The 21,264-nt window shown below is 45.7% G+C and overlaps 1 protein-coding gene across 3 annotated transcripts in view; it reads left to right on the top strand.

The window, feature by feature from the left end:
• Nucleotides 1–21,264, top strand: part of ST7 (suppression of tumorigenicity 7) — a 212,503-nt gene that overhangs the window by 152,806 nt on the left and 38,433 nt on the right. For 2 of the 3 annotated variants that reach the window (XM_045288752.1, XM_004707768.4), the window contains exons 10-11: nucleotides 19,073–19,145; nucleotides 20,615–20,717. In XM_045288752.1, coding sequence (XP_045144687.1) covers nucleotides 19,073–19,145; nucleotides 20,615–20,717 — 176 coding nt within the window. Of the gene's footprint in view, nucleotides 1–19,072; nucleotides 19,146–19,924; nucleotides 20,061–20,614; nucleotides 20,718–21,264 lie in introns of all 3 variants that reach the window. The other variant, XM_045288753.1, reaches the window with a different exon arrangement.

The raw sequence follows: 21,264 nt of genomic DNA, 5'->3' as shown, positions 1-21,264 counted from the left end.
TGATGAATTGTACATGACCCCGCCTACCTAATTACCTGCCATGACTTAGCTACCAGAATCTCTTCAGAACTTCAGATGATTCTATCTTACTCCAGGAACTCGCTTGTCTATGGATGTTAGAGTTAATTCTTTACGTTCATTCTTGGCTCTAACAAAAGGTGATTTCTGTAGTAAGCTGCTTTGGTGGTTACAAGTCATTTATTCAGTTCACAGATTTCCAGGAATTTCTCAAATAGACAGTGCAGACTGTACTGTTTGGAGTTTATTTGCGACATACATCTTCTCATCAGTGAACTCTGAAATGAGATGGAGTTGTTGCCCCTGACCGTTGGAAGAACTGAGAGCCATTATTGCAAATGGACAAATTCACCATCCAAAGGCCCTTGTGTTGAGGCTGCTTCTGTTTTTGTTCTGTTTTCATTCTTGTTCACCTTGATGGAAACACCCAGCCATCAGCGAACGATGGTCCTGCTTTGCCTCTGCGAACCCAAGTGCCCTGTGTAACAAGACATATGCTGCCTAGTCTGGAGCTCATTTTAGAGCGAGAGAAATGAGTTGATGGAGCACTTGAAAGTAAACAAGATACTCGCTGTTTGGCCCTCTGGTCAGCTCACTTTTATTCTTGTTTGTACACTGGAGGCTCACTCCGCGACTGAGCTTAGGGGACGAAGCTGGGAGCCGATGCTCTAGGCGAATGCTCATGCATTGACGTTCTCTTGGAGTCATAGAAACCCAGGCCCAGGCCCATGGGCACAGGGCACCCTGTGTTTTCCCAGATGCCTCCTTGTCAACACCAGTGCCCTAGCAAAGGTCCAGTGTTCCCAGCCCCACTGCCAATTGGTACTACACTGATATATCAAGGCTTATGAAATCACGGTTTCACCAATGGAACCCTCAGGATCACAAGACTGCTTCGTGGGACTCTCAGCTCATTGCAGAAATCATCAGCCTTGTGTGCTCAGACTGATTGTAAAATAAAGAAATGAACTCATTTGGAGCTCTCTGCCATTTCTGTCTCACCGCACAGTCTCTGTTCCACAGTAACCAACAGCTGATTTATTAGATTCTGATAACATATGTTCACATTATTTGTTACAAAAGCCTGTCCCACCCTCCACTGAAACTTGGCTCGCACTTTGCGGAATTCCTTTGTTGCAAATGGACAAGTTCACCCTACCAAGGCCCTTGTGTTGAGCTCTGTTTATGTTGCCTACCTGGCAACAGAGAGGATATTCTCCTTCGTTGTTCATGGAAAAAAGGGGCTCATTAGTGGCAGGACACAAACTGTTGCTGAGATGCCTCATTCTGGGTTTTGAGTGGTCAATAGAGTGCAGATGACCTAACCCCCGCTGAATTCCAGAGGGCAGTTCGGTGCTGAGTTGGCCCAAGCCTGTGTGTCATTTACAGTGGAAACATAATGAAGTGACTGCTGAAGTGACCGTTCTTGAGGGGAGAGCCACAAACCCGCGGGGTTGTTGAAAAACATGCCTCTGGTTCCTCACCGGTCCCGGGAAATGGATTCTCTCAAGTTCATCCCAACTTCCTGTTCTCAGAGCTGCCGGGCAGCTAGCTACCTGGCCCGGTACAAGGAAGCGGGTGCGCTAGACCTCAGAACACAGACAGGCCTTCGAAGCGCCCCGTGCTTCACCCCACTTCAGACGTCATGGTTCTAATCCAGGAGATGCTGGAGACAGCCCTGTGAAGCCCTGCCTCTCCATGCCTGCCTACGAGGCCACACCCAGAGCAGCAGGATTAGGATGTCTCGGCAAATTGGAACGCTCTGGTTGAGTAGCTATTTCTTGGATGGTTTATGGGTACAGCAATCCTGCTTTATGACATTTGCTAGGTGGCTGGTTTTTTAAGTTGTGTGTTGGGAAGCAATACAGCAAAGATGACTGCTGCTTTTTTGACCTTTTCAAAACTTTTTTTTTTAATGGAAAGCCAGGGTGTGGGGTAGGAGGAAGAAAATTTCTGAGAAAGGAGAAAAGCAAATAAGATTTATCTTGGCCTTCCTCCCCTTCTTCAAACCCAACCCTACCCCACCCCCCACCCCCTCTTTAAAATGTAAAAGGTTCAGTGACATGCACACACTCTTCTTAAGGCTGAGCACTTTGGGAACCCTGGGTCCCTACTAGGATTACCAGTTAATTGATCACACTCCTTTGTAATCTACAGTGCAATTTTGGTTTTGCTCTTGAGCTACCTTCTCACCCTTTATGATTCCAGCTCTTTAGTCGGCAGTGCGGTCTCCAGATCTCAGGTGTTTCCATACTCTTGCTGTCTGCAACGGCTAGCCAACATTATGGGTGGGCGGCGCTTTTACCCAGGTGGTTGGTCCTGGTCCTTAAGACAGTGACTAAAACAGCAGCAGCAGCAGCACCCCCAACGAGTGCTTTTTGAATTCTTACAGTGTGCCATCCATGTATTAGGTGTGCATGAAAGAATTCGCTCACCCCCCCCCCCAAGTGCATGAGAGAAACCCTGCTGGTCTCCTCCTCATACAGCTCACGTAGAGAGACATGAAGTAACTGGATCAAACGAAGAGCTGAAGTGAAGCCATTCAGGTCTTACCTAGCTGAGAGAAAAGAGATCAAGGAAATTCTCTGTTAAATATGATATCAACTTTATGTAGAAAAGACAGCTAATATATACTGATGTAGACTTACACAGGCCCCGGCTCTTACTATCTTGGCAATTGGCAATATTTTTTATTGTTTTTATTAAGACTTATTGTTGGTGTTTGCTGCATTTACTGAGAACCTCCCATGGGCCAAGCACATAATACATGCTACCTGTAACTCTTACAATCACCTTGCAAGGTAGGCATCCCATCTTAGCAGATGTAGAAACCCAGACCTCATGGACTAAGTAACTTGCAAGACCACAGTCCTAGAAAACTGCAGATCTGGGATTCAAGTGTACGTCCAGCTGGCTCTAAGGCCCATGTGTTTCCTATAAACATAAGCCTCTGTGCCTCGTTCACTCCCCTTACAAAGAACGAATCAGGTAGGTGGGAGTGCAGAAATTCTGAGATGCCAGAGTGTCTCTTGGGATTCCCTTATAATCAGTCTGTAAGAACCGGGACTGTTTGTATTACTCGCACCTCTGAAACTGCCTTCAAATGCTATTTTCCATCCTCAATCCACTTATGCCTGATCTCTTCAGTCACAAAGAGAAGCTGACGTACTTTGTTCATTTAAATTGGACTTTGTCGTCTTACTTGTAGTCGTGCATTTGCTCTGAAGACAGAAATGTTATCAAATCTGTTAAGTCATCAGAACCTTTCCTTAGAAGCCATGTGGGCTACTTTAGCAGTCCCATATATGACCGAATTATTTTCTGTTTGGCATTTTTAAAATTGATGCCATGCATTTTTTACTTTGGGAGGCAGGCTAAAATCAAAATCAAAACTTTTTTTTCAGGTAGTATGGATTTTGATATAATTTTGTGGGAGATATATGTCCCAAGTGGACTCTGATGGTAAAACTGGTGGCATAAGACCCTTTTCTTCTGATTCATCAGTTCTACAGGTCCCTGTAACCTCAAGGTCAGCAGTTCGAAACTACCAGCCAATCCTTAAAAGACAGCTGGGGCTCTGTACTCTGAGAAAGAGTTCCAGCCTCGGGAAGTTTCACCATTCCCTATAGGGTCACTCTGAGTCAAATGGACTCGGTGGCCATGCGTTTGGTTTGGTCAAGCAGTAGTATGTACCACAACCGGAACAGCAGCTTTTGAAGAAACTTGAGTGGCTGAAAACGTTAGTGGGTGTGATAGTTAGGTTTTGTGGTCCGCTTGGCTGAGCCAGGATTCTCAGTGGTTTGGCAGTTGAGACCCAGTAAATTCCCCATGATGTGACCTAGCTTAATACAATCAACTCCTTGATGGAATCTGCTGTCAGCAGCCAAGTAGTAATGGGCGGATGGCGATGGAGTATAACCCCGTTACTCGGGTACATGCCTGATGCAATTGAAAGGACGTTTCCTTGGGGGCGTGGCCTAATGCCCGTGTAAGCGAACACTGTGGGGAAGCTCATTTGCTTTCTGCTGAGTCTGGATCCTGCATACAACTCATGGATTGCTGCTTCTGTGAACTTGAACCAGTGTCCTGCCTGCCGATTCTGAGTCATCAGACTCCTGCCAACCTTGGGTCATTTGCTTCCCCAGTGACAAGCCTGACCTGGTGACCTTGAATTTACTGGCCTCCGCAGCCTGGGATGTTCATGCTGATCCTGGGTTCATCAGCTCTCAAAGCTACTCACGTCAGGAGAAGCCTCCAACTTAATATCTGACCCATGGACCTGAAGTTAGAATGGACTTACCTTCTTCTACAACTCTGAGCCGTCTTCGTGATCTAAATGAATATATTACACTGTGAGTTATTTAATAGGGCTCTTCATATATTACACTGTGAGTTATTTAATAGGGCTCTTCTAGCCACAGCCTTTGTCATGCCCATCAAATGACCCTCATTTTCCTGATGGGTTTAGCAGGAAATAATGATTGTATTATGTGATTCAGCAGTGAGTGATTGCCAACTACAGAGAATAAAGTGAGCCATCTCAGAAGGTGAGGGGGAATTTGCTACCAGCAAGAACCAGGAGTAGAGCGCCTCCTCTGGACGTGGAGGCCCCTGTGCTGTGATCATCCTTCATCCAGGAAGACCACTCTGAACAGGGAAGTGACAGCGGATCGGCAGCAGCAGAACCAGAAGCCTGAGCGTGAACCCGAGGGGTGGACTTTCCAGCCTGAATGCTTTTAGAAAGGGGCCTGGTTTGTCGAGGAGGGTGCCTCTGGGTTCACTGATCTATGGAACTTGCCTTTTGATCATTTAATAGCAGCCCTGAGAGAACTGTGCAACATTTCCTGCCTGAACAACTCTATCCTGAGCATTTCCACCTGAACTGCAACCTGTTAGCTTCCATAATAGACTCCTCATTTGTGAGTTCTGTGTGGCCAAGGCAATGAATTATAGAAGCTAGTTGACAAGGAGAGAGTGCTGTAGTGGACAGAACAATAAAAGGAGTGAGTGCTGTACGAGGGTGTGTGTGTGTGTGTGTGTGTGTGTGTGTGTGTGTGAGAGAGAGAGAGAGAGAGAGAGAGAGAAGCATGGCTGGTTTTGCCTCTCTAGAACAAAGCTTTGTAACCTGTAGGTCTTAAACCCCCACATGGGGCTGTGCAACTGAAAGTGGGAGTTGCAAAAAAATTGGCAACGTTCAAAGGTTTCTGATCATTCAATGACCAAAAATGAATTCAAAATCAAGCACATGATGAATCCAAGGGGTCACCAGCAGCATCTGCCCGTGTCACAAATGTCGTGTGGCTGAGGCTGAGAAGTTTAAGGAGCCCCTGTCTTAGAGAAGCCAGTCTGGCAACATTTGGCACGAGGAATGGTTCTGAAGAAACAAAATCGTATGCACATATTTTCTGAATTTGTTCTCAAGTCTGATTAGTTCTCAAAGTACCGATAACTCTGTCCTCATTAGCGCAGATGGTTTTACCACGATTAGTAAAGAGCCCACTGTCAAGCTGTGCCATGAGGTGGCAATGTAAATACGCAAAGTATCAACACCCACAGGTAAAGTGTTGGTGAGAAAGTGAGGCTCCGGATGATCCTGTATTTAATCCATAAAACAGAGCCCAAACTTTGTCAGGAGTGGAATTTTGAGGAAGCCAGTTGTTTCCTTATAATAGAGCGGCAAGGGAAAGGAACGGGTTTAGGGCTTCAGAGCCACAGGTCAAAGGCTGCATAAGAGGCCTCAGAGTTTCCACTGGTGCCTTGAAGGAAAGCCTTGTTCCTTGTAGGAACAGAACTGATGTTGCCAAAACCCAAATTCAGAGTCTACCGTCAACTGATTTTCCAAACTCAACTCGTGTCTCTTGTTCAAGTGAAGGCATTGATCAGGCAGAACTAGGTCCCTGAAACTTAAGGTGAGGATACGTGTGCAGATAACCTGGAGATGGGGATACATGGAGCACTCCAGCCAGTAGCATCACTCCTCCCATCAGAAGACATGACTCCTCCTTTGCCTGCTCAGCCAGTATCAGTACAGCAGTCATCCTCGCCACACACGTCAGGGGATTCATCCCATGATGCCTGCTGACGTGGCACAAGACATTATTTCTGGGGCATCACGAGAGGTAGATGCATTTAGATATTGCTAAAATTTCTCAGAAATTGCTCTTATCACCCATTATTACTTCTAGACCTGTAACTAGACTTCAGTCCCAGTGAGTCTGGCAAAATCCAAACGGTGACCTGCACTTCTAAAGAATAGCTAGAGTTTCCTGACATGGTCAGACAGAAACCTGGAGAATATGGGTGGGAATAGTTATTAAGGGTGTCGGGTAATGGTGCAAGGACGAGGTTGGATAAGTCTCAAGTTAGTTGGCATGGGCCCACTAGGCACTGAATCTTTCCTTAGTGTGTCAGCTCAGGGGGCTAGGAGAGGGTCTAATCGTTTATTTGGTTTGCGGCAGCATGGGTTATGTGATGGCCTACAGTAAGTCAAGTCAAAATACCAGACCGACCTTGGTGTCCTGAAAAAGGAGGTATCCAGAGGCTTACAAAATTGGCATGTTCAAGTGGATTTATCATGATAGACACAAAGACCCACACATGGAGTGCCCCAAGGTCGTAGGACTTAGGACATACTTTTTATAACAGTGATGAATTAATTTGTGAAGGGGTTCTTAGCACCTCTGAAGATTACTTTGATTGAAGTTTTATATGACTCAGGTTTGACTGTGGACACTGCCCTAACTGAATTAAGACACCTAACTACAATAGGCTGTCTGGGACGCCTTGGATTGGGAGCCAAGAACCGGCACTTAATCGAAAGAAACAAAGTGGGCGTGGTTATTGTAATGGACAGCAGAGTGATTGGCTCCTTAGGAAGGATGTCCTTAGGAGTGAAACTGATGAGAAACCTACTAGACTTTTACTTGCTCTGTGGAAGCAGAAGACCTCAGATCAAAGGTCTAACTCCAAGTCAGCATAAAATCACCATTCCTCCACAGTTCCTAGATGAGTTAGTTTATAGATCCACAGCTCCACAAATCACCAAACATTTATATGGTCTTTATACCAGCCTCCCATAAAAGGGATCTCTTGCTTTTAACAAGAGGGACCTTCACCAGGGAAAACAAAAGAATCAGACTTTTGGAGGATTACTGGATGTTGGCTTTGAATGGACACTCATTCCGGGAGTCCCCAAGAGGTTTGGAGAGTGACGAATAGCTTTCTAAAGATTCGTAAAGACCAAATGCCTTATCGTGGGCTACCAAGCCACCATGCCACCTGGGTTTCCCATCATGAGCTGGGCGTTATCTGACCCAAAGAGTCATTAAAGTTCAGCATGCACAGCAGTTCTCCAAATGGAAGTGAGGCATATGGCACCAGCCTCAAGCAGAGCCTAAAAGTACAAGCGAGCTGCAGCAGAAGCGACCCCAAAGCCTTTGATCTTCACTCTTGTCATGGTGCCATCCTTCTTCCAGTCTGCTCCTACGGCCTCATAGGACCAGTGGACTGGGAAAGAGAAAATTAATTCTTGACTTACAGATGGTTCTGCGGGATATACTGGCGGTCCACTTGAAAGTGGGCAACAGCAGCACTAGACCCCCTTTCTGGGACCTCCTTCAAGACAGTGGTGAAAGGAAACCTTCCCAATGGGCAGAACTTTGAGCAGTATACCTGGCTGTTTATTTTGCTTAGAAGGAGAAATGACGAGTTGTTCAACTGTTTCCTGACCCATGGGCTGTGGCTAATTGGTAGATAGTCAGGGGCTTGGAAAGAGCATAACCGGAAAATTGGTGACAAGGAGGTGTTGGGAATTGGTGTGTGGACAGACCTGTCTGAATGGGTCAGAAAAGTGAAGATTTGTATGTCTCATGTGAATGCTCACCAAAGGGTTACCTTGGCATAGTAGGACCAATCAAGCTATGAACAAAGTGGCGATGGTGGCAAGGATGGAAGTTATGCATGGGCTCAGCAACGTGGACTTCATTCACTAAGGCTGACTTGGCTGCAGCCACTGGAGTGTTAGCAGCAGAGAGAAACACTGAATCCAAGATAGGGATTTGCTTCTCAGGGGGATCAACCTGCAGGTTGATTACATAGGACCACTTCCATTATGGAGAAACAAGCATTTTGTTCTGACTGAAATAGACACCTACTCTGGATATGGATTTGTCTTCCCTGAACATAGTGGTTCTGCCGAAACTATCATTTGTGGATTTAATGCTTTATTTACCAGCAAGGTATCCCACACATCCAGGGACTCACTTCACAGCAAATGCAATGTGACCTTGCTCATGGAATCCATTGGTCTTACCATGTTCCCCACCATCCTGAAGCAGCCGGCCTGATAGAATGATGGAATAGCTTCTAAACATACCACGATGGCACCAACTAAGTGCTAGTACCTGGCCAGCTTGGGGCAGTGTTCTCCAGAAGGCTGTCATGTGCTGTCAACCAGCATCCAGTACATGGCACTATTTCTCCAACATCCAGGATTCACCGGTCTAGGAACCAAGGGGTGGCCATGGGAATGGTACCACTCACTATTATTCCTGGTGACCTACTAGCAACATTTTTACTTCCTGTCTCTATAACCTTGTGTCCTTCAGGTCTGGATGTCTTAGTTCCAAAGGAAGGAATACTTCCACCTGGAGGCACAGCACTGATTCCATTCAACTGGAACTTAAGAATGCCTCCTGGTCATTTTGGGCTCCTCGTGTTTTAGATTAGCTAGATCAGCGATACTCAACCTTCCTAATGCCGCGACCCTTTAATACAGTTCCTCATGTTGTGGTGACCCCCGTATTTGGGCGTATCTCCATTTGGGCACCCTCCTTGAGATGGATAGAGGAGCATTGTCTCGGAAATATGGTCTTAGGCAACCCCTGTGAAAAGGTCATTCGACCCCCAAAGGGGTGGTGACCCACAGATTGAGAATCATTGCTCTAGATTAACAGACATAGAAGGGTGTTATTATCTTCAGTGGTGTGATTGATGCTTATTGCAAAGGGGAAATTGGATGGATAGTAAATAATGGACATAAAGAAGAATGTGTTTAGACCAGAATATTCCTTAGGATGTCTTTTAGTACTGCCATGCTCTGTAGTATTGTAAGTCTATTGTAAATGTCAGTAACCCAATTCGGAAATGACTACTTATGGCTCAGACCCTTCAAGAATGAAAGTGTAGGTCACGCTGCCAGGCCCCCCACCCACACACACACACAACTGAGCTCTTGGCTGAGGACAAAGGAATACAGAAAGAGTGATGAAGAAGGTAGTTCTAAATACCAGCGCTGGCCAGATGGTCAGTTGCAGAAATGAGGACTGCAATTGTTAGGGATATTTTTTCCTTGTAGCTATGCATCACATGTGTTTGTTTTGTTCATTCATTAACTATAAGCTAGAAACAGAGTTAGTGCATTTTCAGTTGCGTGGTAGTTGTATCAGACTAGATGCCATCCTGGCTTTATTATTGTCTTTGTATAGAAATGATGGGAGTTTAGAAGGTGTATACAGGTGCCAAGGGGAAGACGGATTTCGAAGAACCCCGTAGAACAAGTTAATATGAATGCTGCAAGGCACCTGTCTGAACAAACAGCAATGTCAGCCTCTGGTCTGTGATCCCTGGGGGTTCTAAAAGGCAACCACATGTGGGTGCTGGGGGCCCATGCTGCACTCACTAACTGGAAGAGTTCAGACCAAGTACTTAACCTTCCAAACTTGGTTCTGTTCTCTGGAAACAAAATCAAGCTTTAGAAAGATTACATAATTTGCCCCAAAGCACACAGCTGCTGATTTTTTGTGAGCATTAAATTACCGTATATACTCAAGTATAAGCTGACCTGAATATCAGCCGAGGCACCTAATTTTGCCACAAAAACTGCATTTAAAATGTGCTGAAAAACTCAGCTTATACACGAGTGTATACGGTAGTTAATTCATGCTCATTGCTTGGAATAGTTTGAGGCACAAAATAAGAACTCACTGTTTGTATTAGGAGCCAAGATTACCACTCTTAGACTTCACTCCTTTCTGGTCAGTCTTGACCAAATGAAAACCACACACAAAATGTCAGTTAAAACTGAGAAAACAAACAAACAAAACAGAAAACAAAGGCCCAGCCTTGTGCCCTAAAAGTGCAGTCCACTGGAACTAAGAGGGGATGATTACCATCATATTCGGTGATGGTAATGCCAGGCGGTAGTGTTTGCTCTTTTGCTAACAGCAGAAAAAAGTGTTTTGAAACATCAATGTTGGTGTCAAAAGCAGGAGCTGAAAGACAAAATGATTTTTTAAAAAGTCCAGTCCAGTGACCTGTTAATAAAATTAATTCTGGACCTACTGGCATTTATGCATCGATCTTTGATAAGAGATAAAATGTTTCATTTTACCTACCAGAGTTTTATTGTGCTGAAAAAGAAATGCCAAGGATTTTCACTCCTGATCAAAGGACTTCAGCCCCAGGGCAGATGGCACCATTGGAAATACCGATCCAAGCTCTTTGGGGTATGGACTTCCTTAGGTCATTTAGTGATTGCCCTAATTTGGGGACAGAAACATCCTTAGGAGGGACAGCTGGTCTCTCTTATACTCTCCAATGTTATGAAAATGCAACAGCTGTGTGACGATCTCTTTTATTAATGCCATCAGTCCCATCCTCAATTAGCCTGATGAGCTGTCATCTGGTAACATGCAGAGGGTATCCTCGTCAGGATGAGACATGTTTCAACACTGGGTGAAATGTTTTCCTCTCAATAGATTGAAAACAGAAGTTCCAGAGAAAGTCATTCAGAAATCACTCTCTGTTGAGACTGTTCGGATGATAAGCCTCTTGCTGGTGGTGCTCCGCAGCACTAGCATGCACTTGGAAGTCAAAGCTACATGAGATCTGCCAGTTGCCCAATTCCTTGATGCCAGCACGTCACTTGTTGCTCTGTGAACGACTCCGACTCATGGCGGCCTCACGTGTGTCAGAGAACTGCGGTGCCTGGGGTTTTCTTTTTTTTAAATTATTTTATGGGGGCTCGTACAGCTCATCACAATCCATCCATCCATCCGTCCGTCCGTCCGTCCGTCCACCCGTCCGTCCGTCCATCCATCCATTCATCCATCCATCGTGTCAAGCACATTTGTACATTTGTTGCCATCATCGTTTTCTTTCTACTTGAGCCCTGGTATCAGCTCCTCATTTTTTCCCCTCCCTCCCTCACAAACCCTTGATAATTTATAAGTTATTATTTTTTCATGTCTTACACTGACTGATGTCTCCCTTCACCCACTTTTCTGTTGTCTGTCCCCCAGGGAGGGAGTTATATGTAGATCATTGTAATTAGGTTCCCCTTTCTACATCCCCTGCCCCACCCTGCCTCCCCCACCTTTCCCTCACTCTCCTGGTATCGCTACTCTCATTACTGGTCCTGAGGGGTTTATCTGTCCTGGATTCCCTGTGTTTCCAGCTCTTATCTGTACCAGTGTACATCCTCTGGTCTAGCCGGATTTGTAAAGTGTAATTGGGATCATGATAGTGGGGAGAAGAAGCATTAAAGAACTAGAGGAAAGTTATATGTTTCATCATTGCTATACTGCACCCTGATTGGCTCTTCTCCTCCCCATGACCCTTCTGTAAGGGGATATCCAGTTGCCTCCAAATGGGCTTTGTGTCCCCACTCCACACTCCCTCTCCTTTGCAGTGATAAGATTTTTTTGTTCTTTGATGCCTGCTACCTGATCCCATGGACACTTTATGATCACACAGGCTGGTATTCTTCCATGTGGGTTTTGTTGCTTCTGAGCTAGATGGCCACTTGTTTATCTTCAAGCCTTTAAGACTCCAGGTGATCTTTTGATAGCCAGGCACCATCAGCTTTCTTCACCACATTTACTTATGCACCCGTGTTGTTTTCAGCAATTGTGCTGGGAAAGTGAGCATCATGGAATGCCAGGTTAATAGAACAAAGTGTTCTTGCATTGAGGGAATACTTGAGTAGAGGTCCAATGGCCACCTGCTACCTTAATACTAAACCTTTAAATATATGCTCATAGATCTATTTCCCCATCATCATCTATAAATATATTTACATGTGTACATACTTGTACTTAGACCTCTATAAATGCCCTTTGCCTCCTAGTTCTTTCAACGACTAATTGTATTGAGGTGATTCACCAGGCCTTTCTTTGCCATCCCTCTGATTGGACTCAAACTTCCAACCTAGGGAGGCCATTGGATAACCTGCCTTCCGCCTAGGATTTTCCATATAGATTAAAGCGTTTGCAAGATTAGGAGTGAGTTCCGGTTATGGAGGGCCTGTGTATCAAATGTGGACTCACCAGCACATGACACGTCAGCTCTCTAGACCTCCCAAGCATTGTTTCTAGAGGTGATTTCTGATGCTGAAGGCACAAGCAGTTTCTGAAACAAACGCATCTACCACCAAATTCAGCTGCTGTTGAGAAAGATAGCTGGAAATGCCTCAGTCCCAAGTGGCTGCACCTAATCCAGCAGACAAAGGCCTAAAGCACATTCTTGGGTAAAAGACGGCAGAGGAATCACATGGCTGCTTCGCGGAAGAAAAGAATGGTCAGCACTGACAGGGTGCGCTGTGGCTTTAGGCCTAGAATCACAAGTCACTGAGAAGAGAGGACCTTGCGTAACTTTGCACTGGGGGACTGACTGACTTGGACACCAAGGGGCAGATCTGTCTGGAAGACTCAATCTTTGGATCATGTCAGAATGAGATGACATATTGTTGAGACAAACTATACATGAAAGGAACAGGGAAATCCTGATAATGGTTGTCATTTCGATAACGACTCGCTGCGGGTGGGGGCCAGAGTAAAAGCCCCAGCAGGCAAGGCACAACAGGGCTTGACAGAATGACTATCAAATTTTTGTGCAAAAATGTATTATTTTTCTAAAAACATTTCTGTAGTAAGTTACCAAATAAAAAACATTTTCCACGAGCTCAGCTTATATGCCTACACGGCTAAAGTTCTGTGCTGACTCCCTTTTTGAACCAAGCACACTTTGTGCGATGCTGCCACCATGACCCAAGTCAAGGGAAGCTTTGAATCCTGGGGTTCCTCTGCCCAGGCGACAAGTGCAATGTCCGGCAGCCAGTCACTGAGTCTGACAGGTTTTGGCGTGTTTTAGCTACAACATTAGGCAACTGGTAATTGCCAACCTATGTCAATTCTGTTGAGAATGAAGTAGTAATTAAAAGGAAAGGAGAAAATAAAAACAACTTCTGCTCGGACCCTAATAATGTAGCTCCTACTACAAAGTGGAAAGATTTTACAAGGCAACTTTGTTGTTAGTATTCATACAATCTAAGAAACACTGACGTAAGCAATTTACAACCGTATTGATCACATGTTGTTCTATGATTAAAATGGATGGTGAACGTTACTGAAGATTTCGTACGGTCTGGTCCTTGGGGTGGGAGTGGGGAGGACAGACAACGTGAGTTAACACCCTGGATGACGCCAACCTTAGTGATGCCTCTGGAAGCTTCTACTTCTCTGATGATGGAAGACCTTTTATGACTGTATATCTGTGTAATTCACATAGTTGACATGTGCCCAAACACTCCAGATTTATGTTGGCTTCAGTCTTCATCGCCCAGCTAATGCAATTTGCCAAAGTAACATCCTTCCCCAACCAGCCATTACTGTCGAGTGAACTGTCACGTTTGGCTTCCGGGTACCAGCCGTAGAAGGGCCCTCTGACACAGACCCTCCAGAGTATTAAAAAAGCTGCACATAACACCTGACCTTCGACTTTGTAGCCTAAGATGAATTTTCCTGGGTGTAGTTAAATTAGTAGTGTTCATCCCCGCCCCCGCCCCCTCCCCCCCCCTGCAAAAATACTAGGGTCATGTAGAATTTCCTGACTGAATCATTGAATTTCTAGTTGGCACTTCTTTTTGAGGTTCTTATTGGAGGCTACATGACAACCAGAGAAGTGGCATTTTCTGGCAGTCTTACCCATAAACCGCACACAGACACACCGCACAGCGCCACTAGCTTCTGTCTCTGAAACATGCCAAGAGAAAATGAAAGAGTTCATTTAGGCCAGAAAGCTGGCCACCCCAAAGCACCTCTCTATTTCTCCTGGTTTTTAGCAGCTCTGATTGCAAGTTTATCCATCCTGTGGCATAATGGTTATGTGTTGGCTGCGATCTGAAAGGTCAGCAGTTCAAAACAACCAGCAGCTCCTTGGGAGAAAGACGGTCCTTCCTAGTCCTATAATCAATTACCGTCTCAGAAGCTCACACGGCAGTTCTATCCGGTCACCATGAGTCTATGTTGACTCAATGGCACTGGGAGTTTTCTCTCTCTCTCTCTCTCTTCCTCTCTCTCTCTCTCTTAAATATATGAAAGAGCTTCAAGTTCATAGGAAAATGCCATTATCTTTAACTTGAATTTTTTCATGAACTTTTAGAAGTCCCTTGAATATTACTTGTTGTTTTCTTTTTTCTCCTCCCTGCAATAAAGTTTTTCTTTTAGCGAAAAGGGGACCAAGGATTGACTTTGAAGGAGGGGCAAAAAGGTCCACTATCTTCTCATTGCCAATTAATGATTCCAACTCAGAGTGACCCGGAGGACACTCAGCAAGGTTGAAGTGTGTGTGGTAAAGATGAAAGTGTGTTGCCTGACCAAGAAAAAGGATGGTTGATCTTCTATAACTTTAAAGTATTAAAGAGAGTAATTAGGTTAATTGTTCCAAATCAATTCAGGAAGGATTTATCAAACCGTATTAGGTTGATGATACCAACTTTCAGCTGCTTTGGGGATTCAGCAATGAATAGTTTATTTGTCTTCAAAAAGCTTTCAATCTACTGGAGAAAGATGTTTTTTTTAAAAGCCCACAGTGATTGGAGACAGACGAGGCAGTGCTTGCAGAGGAAGAAAAGTGCGGTGTCTTCTTCATCGTTGACACCTGTATACTACGTCACCATTGAGAACATCCGTGAAGAATGATGAACGCAGATGCACTGTGGCATGAGGCCTTCACTTTGCAATGTATGCATCTACTAGCCACTACCCTTGAAAAGACTGTTTTGTAATCATAGACGTAGATCTCATGCCATGAGACGGGAGGTGACCCTCCGGCTAACCTAAGCTCATGCATAGGAGCAGTGATAATCCGTTAAAAAACTACCTCTTGATTACTACAATTTATAGAGAAGCAACAGAAAATTAAGTCAAAGATTATCACTAAAAATTGTTTTAGCTAAAGTTTGTGCATCGTTTTTTCTAAGACCTATCTAAATCCCAGTTTTACTCTTGGATACGTAAGTTTTATTGCAGGGCATGTGGTTACTATGAGCCATTTATGACTTTTGAAAACTCAAAGGCCATTCTCCCAAACCTGATCTTCCCTTTCAGCTGCGGCATTCCAGCAAAAGGTCCATAAGGAGCCAGAGGAGGTGTGGTTTCCCTTCTGTGTTTCTGGCTGAAGATTCTTCTAGTTTTCTTCGACCTTGTTCCAGCTTTTACTTGCTTTTCCTTCGTGCCCCATGTTATCCTATCACTTCTCTTTCAAATAAACGTCTAGATGAGAGTACCAAGAAAATTCCATGCATTCTTCCAGAACACCGTAAGCAAAGATGAATGCAGTAAATATTCTGAGAAATAACAGATTTCTGACTCTCTCGTGAAACACCCACCAGCACGGACTGCTTTAGGTCCCAGCGACTCAGTTCGATGAGGATTGCTGCCGATGAAGAATAGTATCTAATGACTTCAGCTGATAGTACATTAGCTTAGGGTTTCATTGAACAACTACTGACTGCCAACTGTGTGGCAGGCATTATTTGTGTTGGAAGTACAAAACAATGAAGACATACGGCTCTTACTTCTATGGGGCACATCATGAAAGTAGGGGACGGAAGGAATGTACTATACAGTTGCTATAAAATATTAGGCTGCAATACAACTTTGTTTTCCATGGAAGGGACACCTCACCCAGCACGGCGAAGTGCGGGAAGTCTTCCCAAAGGAGACCGTGTCATTAGTTGAGCCGGGCAGAGAAAGCACTTGGGGCAAAAGAGCGTATTGAAGTGAGGCACAGCATGATCGTATGGCTTCTCTGGAGAACTGCAAATGCATACAAAGACATATACCCCACTGACCAGAGGGTCGGAAAGACAGTGGAGCAGCATGGAGGACCGTCTTTGGAGGAAGAGGTGCTGCAATGGGCCCTTCCCCTGCCCCACTGTGCCCTTGCTGAGTGGTTGGGAGAGGACCACACAGTGTGCATGCCCCAAGACACGAAGAGAGCTGTGAGATTCCCGCCACTGTCACGAGGCCCGATTCTATGGTTAGGGCAGAGATTTGTTAGGCCTTCTAACCAAGAAGTATAAAAATGACATTAGAGTTTGACTAGTTTTTCTTCTGAATGGAGAACGGCTCAGAAATCCCCGCACACAGAAACACCCTGTACAGCCATTTCCTCCGCAGGCAGCAAAGACATTGCCTGAAGAAACCTCTTGTTCAGGAATCTCCCACCCACCTGCAGATGACCCTGATTCCCGGCATTAGCCAAATCGCATCTCCCCATCCGCAAATGTGCCCCCTTAACTTGTTCTGTAAGACCCTGCTAGTCTGTACAGAGAGGGCATTTTGACTCAGGTCAGAGGCCTCTCTCAGGCTTCCTCCAGTAAACCTGTCCCCCACCATTGAGTCTTTCTGTCTGTCTTTCCTACTGCATAGATTCTGACATCTTCTTTAAAAAAAAATCTAAATCCACAAATTATGCAAGAACTTTTTACTTTGTCAATTTGTGTTAAACAAATAACTTATTAGAGTGGAGTGAGCATCCCACGAATGGGGAGGGGTTTTCATAGAGCCACATGCCTTCTCCCCGTTTGATACTGACTGTAAAATATTTTTGGTCATTTGACTTTGAAGCATTATGCTTGCATAGACCGAATGAATGAAACTCACTGCCAGTTACTCAATCCCGGTGGGCTGCTAACCGAAAGGTCAGCAGTTTGAAACCACCAGCCACTCCACAGAGAAAGAGAAGGCTTTCTACTCCTGCCTTGGAAACCCATAGGGGCAGTGTTGCTATGAGTCAGATACCTGCACATATATCCCACTTACTTGACATTTAGTAAAGAGAATGGCGGTCTGGCTTTGTCTCATGGGACAACTATATGTAGTAGCCATAAGGTTGCTGAATCCATTGCCATATTTAGTGGTGACTGTCCCACTGATGGGTCAGGCGACGTGGTTCTGGTGTGAGAGGTCACCATTGACCCGCATCTCTGGTCATCTTCTGGGTGAATGTGTCCTTTTGATGGAGTGGTGCGTCCATCAAAACACCCTCTGATGGTTCTCCTTGAGAAGCTAAGACCCTAGCGGATTTTCGTTAGTCTACCAAGTTCGTATGTTTTCTGTGTTGCCATGGTCCCGTGACGGTGAACCTCGTTTTCTGATTCGACCCCTGCCTACGCTCCATTCCACCCACTGCAAGGCGCCAGGTTACCACCGAAGGAGCACAGACCGTGCCCGAGAGCGGAAACAAAGGCGTGGGTATTTTTTTAAAGAAAAAGTCTGAACTTTTAAGCGGAGCATGCATTATCTGCCACGTTTTTCACCTTCCTTCAAGGAGCAAGTGGACCCCCGAAAAGGAGCTCTCTGGTTCCTGGACAGATTTTCACACAGGGAAGCTGTTAGATGTTTACGCTGGCAAAGCCACCAGACACATTCCCGAGTGTCCGACCTTCGTGTCCCCTACTTAGTCATAAGTCCGTCATTTTCTTCTGAGTGGATGGCAGTGACACTTTGTGTGGATCTAGGTTATGAGATGCAGATTGCAAAGACCTTTTCCCCTTTCAGTTTGGGGTGGGTATTTTCTATGATTATTTGTGTTTTTATCAATGTCATTGAAGTTTCCCTGAACGAAATTACTTGTGCTGGAATTGGTGGTGTGAGATTGGTTTTCTTTATGCAACTATTTTCTTCTCATACTTTCTATTGGCGCAATTATGAGAATTTCCTTTTCAATCCTCCTGTAATCCTTCCTAGTTTATAAACAGCCTTTCAAAGAAACTTGCAGGGCCTTCTGGGTGATAGAAGTTTCTAACTTGGGTGAATTAAGAGTGCAGGATCTTTGAATGGCACTTTTCTATCTGCTCTGAATTAACAAAACAGCTCTTTGGTGACTGTAGGTAGGGCTGCTGGTGTTTAAAAATACAAATCCAACCCATCCTATTTTGGTGAGAAAATGGAATAATGGTTTAAAAACAACTCCCCCCCCCCCAAACTACCTTCATTGATTGTGTCTACTCAGTTTTGTACTTTATTACATTGTAAACTCATCTGTTCCTCATTCTTATCCCTTCTTCCCTTCTGAAACTTTCTATACAAAGTGAAAGAACCAATTGGGGGAGGAGGTACAAAGTAGACTTTATGTAAATGGGGAGGGTTCCCACAAGTTTGAATGAACAAGAATGGTATAATTTTTAAAAGATATATGTGTGTATACCATTGACTTTTGCATGTTTAACATCTATTAAAAACTTAATATGAAGTTCTTAGAATGTAACGCAAAGGTGTCTTAAAAATCTTAAAGAACTTGTTTAGCCCTGTTTTCTTAAATCAAGGCAATATTTTTTCCTTCATATTAGTATTCGTTGAAAAAAAGTCACAATAGAAATAGAAGGTTTGCCTTTCATGATAGCACAGGTGGTCACTTATCTAAATTTATCTATGTTTAGTTATTGTCTGCTTTCGATAAACACAACAGAGGAAAATCCAGATATCGAATGGGTAATTTGACAAGCAGTCAGCCTGATGGATTTTAAACACAAATCGTTCACCAAAATATGAATTGTTGGAGTTTCACATGCCACCTGATAATCGAACAGCTGCCGTTCTCTGTGCATTAGGCTGTCCTCGACTTTATTCTTTCTCGTTTGAATTCCGTGATTAAAAAGTGTATTAAAAACCATTAAAACCCTAAAAAAAAAAAAGGGAAAAACAAACACCATTGCTCTTTGTGTCTGCACATTTACAGTCCTTCCCCCCCTTTTCTCTTTCTCGGACAGACATCAGCTTACCAAAGTCGGCGACCATATGCTACACAGCTGCCTTACTCAAAGCACGAGCTGTCTCCGACAAGTAAGTGAATCCTAACTTCTGCGATCCTAAACGCCTGCCCTGACTGGAGATGTGTTGCCTCTGAGGGCTTTCTCTGGAAGTTTCTCCCAGTGCCTAAGACCCCTGCTTATGAGCATGTGTTTTCCCACACCTGCTGATCTTTCCTTTCACTGTTAGAAGGAAGAAATGTATGTCCCCAGGTATCAAAAGGGAGTAGGGGTTCCTAAGGAGGGATTTAGGTGGAAATGTTATGCCTCTGAGGTGACTTTTTTTTTTCCTTTTATTATTATTATTTTTTATTGCCAGGCGTAGATACCAAAAGGCTTGCTTGGGACTTCCACAAAATGCCTTCCTTTCATTCACTTTTGGCGTGTCTCTCCCTTCAGCAGTCCACACTTGGGTAGTGGTCCTGACGTGTCATGCGGCCCAGGCATGGTCGGCCCCCTTTCGCCACCGGGCCCATTCCAAACCACGATCCCCACCCCAGGGCCCATTCCATCTGAGTTGCCATCTCAGTGGGGCATTTGGCTATTTTATTCAGGCAGGTGACAATGACCTCGAGGGTGTCTTTCAGCACCCGAGGGTGACTGGCAGGGGGGAAAAAGACGAGATGGGCTAACGGATTTTGGGTTCCCAAGCACCTGCCCTTCCCGATCCAGCCCCTCCCTCCCCCCGTAGCAGTGCAGAGCAGAGCGCAGGCGCAGGAACGGCCTGTGCCGTGTCAGACAGGTTTGCTGTTCAGTGTGTGTGCACTGCGAGACCGAAGTAATTTTCTTTCATTCTTTTTTTTTATCCTGTAGATCGCCAGTACCTACTGCAACATCTTTTCTCCCTACACAGCGACTCCAGCTTGGGAGGGCAGGGCCAGGGTTGCCACAGCTTCCCCTGTGGTGTCTGCCTGCCAAGCACAGCTCTGGAGTTAGCCCTGGGTGTGAGGTGAGAAAGAGATTGCATGGTCTGGTTTTTTTCCACTCACTCGGGCAGCTGTCTGGCCCGCAGTTTGGGCACGCACACCCCCCTGCCGGAACGGCCTTACCCCCCACCCACACCCCGCAGGCTCGCCTGCTGCGGAAGCAGCCACCGCTTAAGCCCCAGGGCAGCCCTGCCATTGGGTGGGATCCCCCCTTTAAAACCCGCCCCAGTTCTGTTTTTAGCGTTTTCTCTTTTTCCTGCACTATCGGTCCATCCGCCCCCCGGCCCCGCCCCGCCCCGGCAGGGACCTGGTAGACCTCATAGACTAGCCATGTAGACAGACAGACTGGACAGCTGGATCTAGGCCTTGCCGCGATGAGACATAGCAAGCACGCTTTCTACTTCTGCTGGGGGTTTTGTTGGCCTCGGTCCGGTCCGAGGCTACCTCGGAGGCTCCGGGTAGCGGAGGTCTGGAGAGGGCTCGCGCTGCTTGGATGGGCCCTTGCTGTGTGGTGCCTGTCCCGCCGTGGCCCACGCAGTGGTCCCAACCGGATGGTGTTTGTCTTTCTGCTTTGCAGGTTCTCTCCCGAGGCTGCTTCGCGGCGGGGGCTGAGCACAGCAGAGATGAACGCGGTGGAGGCCATTCACAGAGCTGTGGAGTTCAACCCTCACGTGCCAAAAGTGAGTGTGGGGACCCCGCGCAGGGACCGGTTGGGAGAGCCGAAGTCCCGTGCGCCCCGAGGTCCCGTGCGCCCCGGGATCGCGGACACTCTGCCGCCCAGGGCCTTTGTAAACAAAAGCTACATGTGTGAAGCTCTGGGGCCGATTCAGGGCTTCACAGACTACGGGGAGACGCACGCACGGACCTGGTCTCGGCAGGCCAGGTCAGGAAGTCTGGGACTGGCAGAAAGCAGCGAGAGCCTGATGCCCTTGGCAGGAACTGCCCCGCAGTCGCAGCCTTAGAACCCATTCAGGAAGCACACCTGGCTGTGGCTAAAAATCGTAACAAGATACTGACCAGGGTGACCCTCCCTGCCTCTGCCGATAAAACCGACCCCATCGGTACTGGCAAGAAAAGACTAGGGGGGAACTCCGGAGTATGAAGAAGCACTTCTCATCCGTCCCCAGTGCAGTTTTAACAGTTCGCCATAGTCGCAAATATGTGTCTATCCTTGACAGTTTCTCAGTACGTACTATTTCCCATCTATTTTTCCAAGATTCATTTTAA

Source organism: Echinops telfairi, unplaced genomic scaffold (assembly GCF_000313985.2).
Source record: "Echinops telfairi isolate 266 unplaced genomic scaffold, ASM31398v2 ScPeMD7_23;HRSCAF=83, whole genome shotgun sequence".
Lineage (NCBI taxonomy): Eukaryota > Metazoa > Chordata > Mammalia > Afrosoricida > Tenrecidae > Echinops > Echinops telfairi.
The sequence above is the reverse complement of the archived record's forward strand: the minus strand, read 5'-3'. Positions and strand labels throughout refer to the sequence as shown.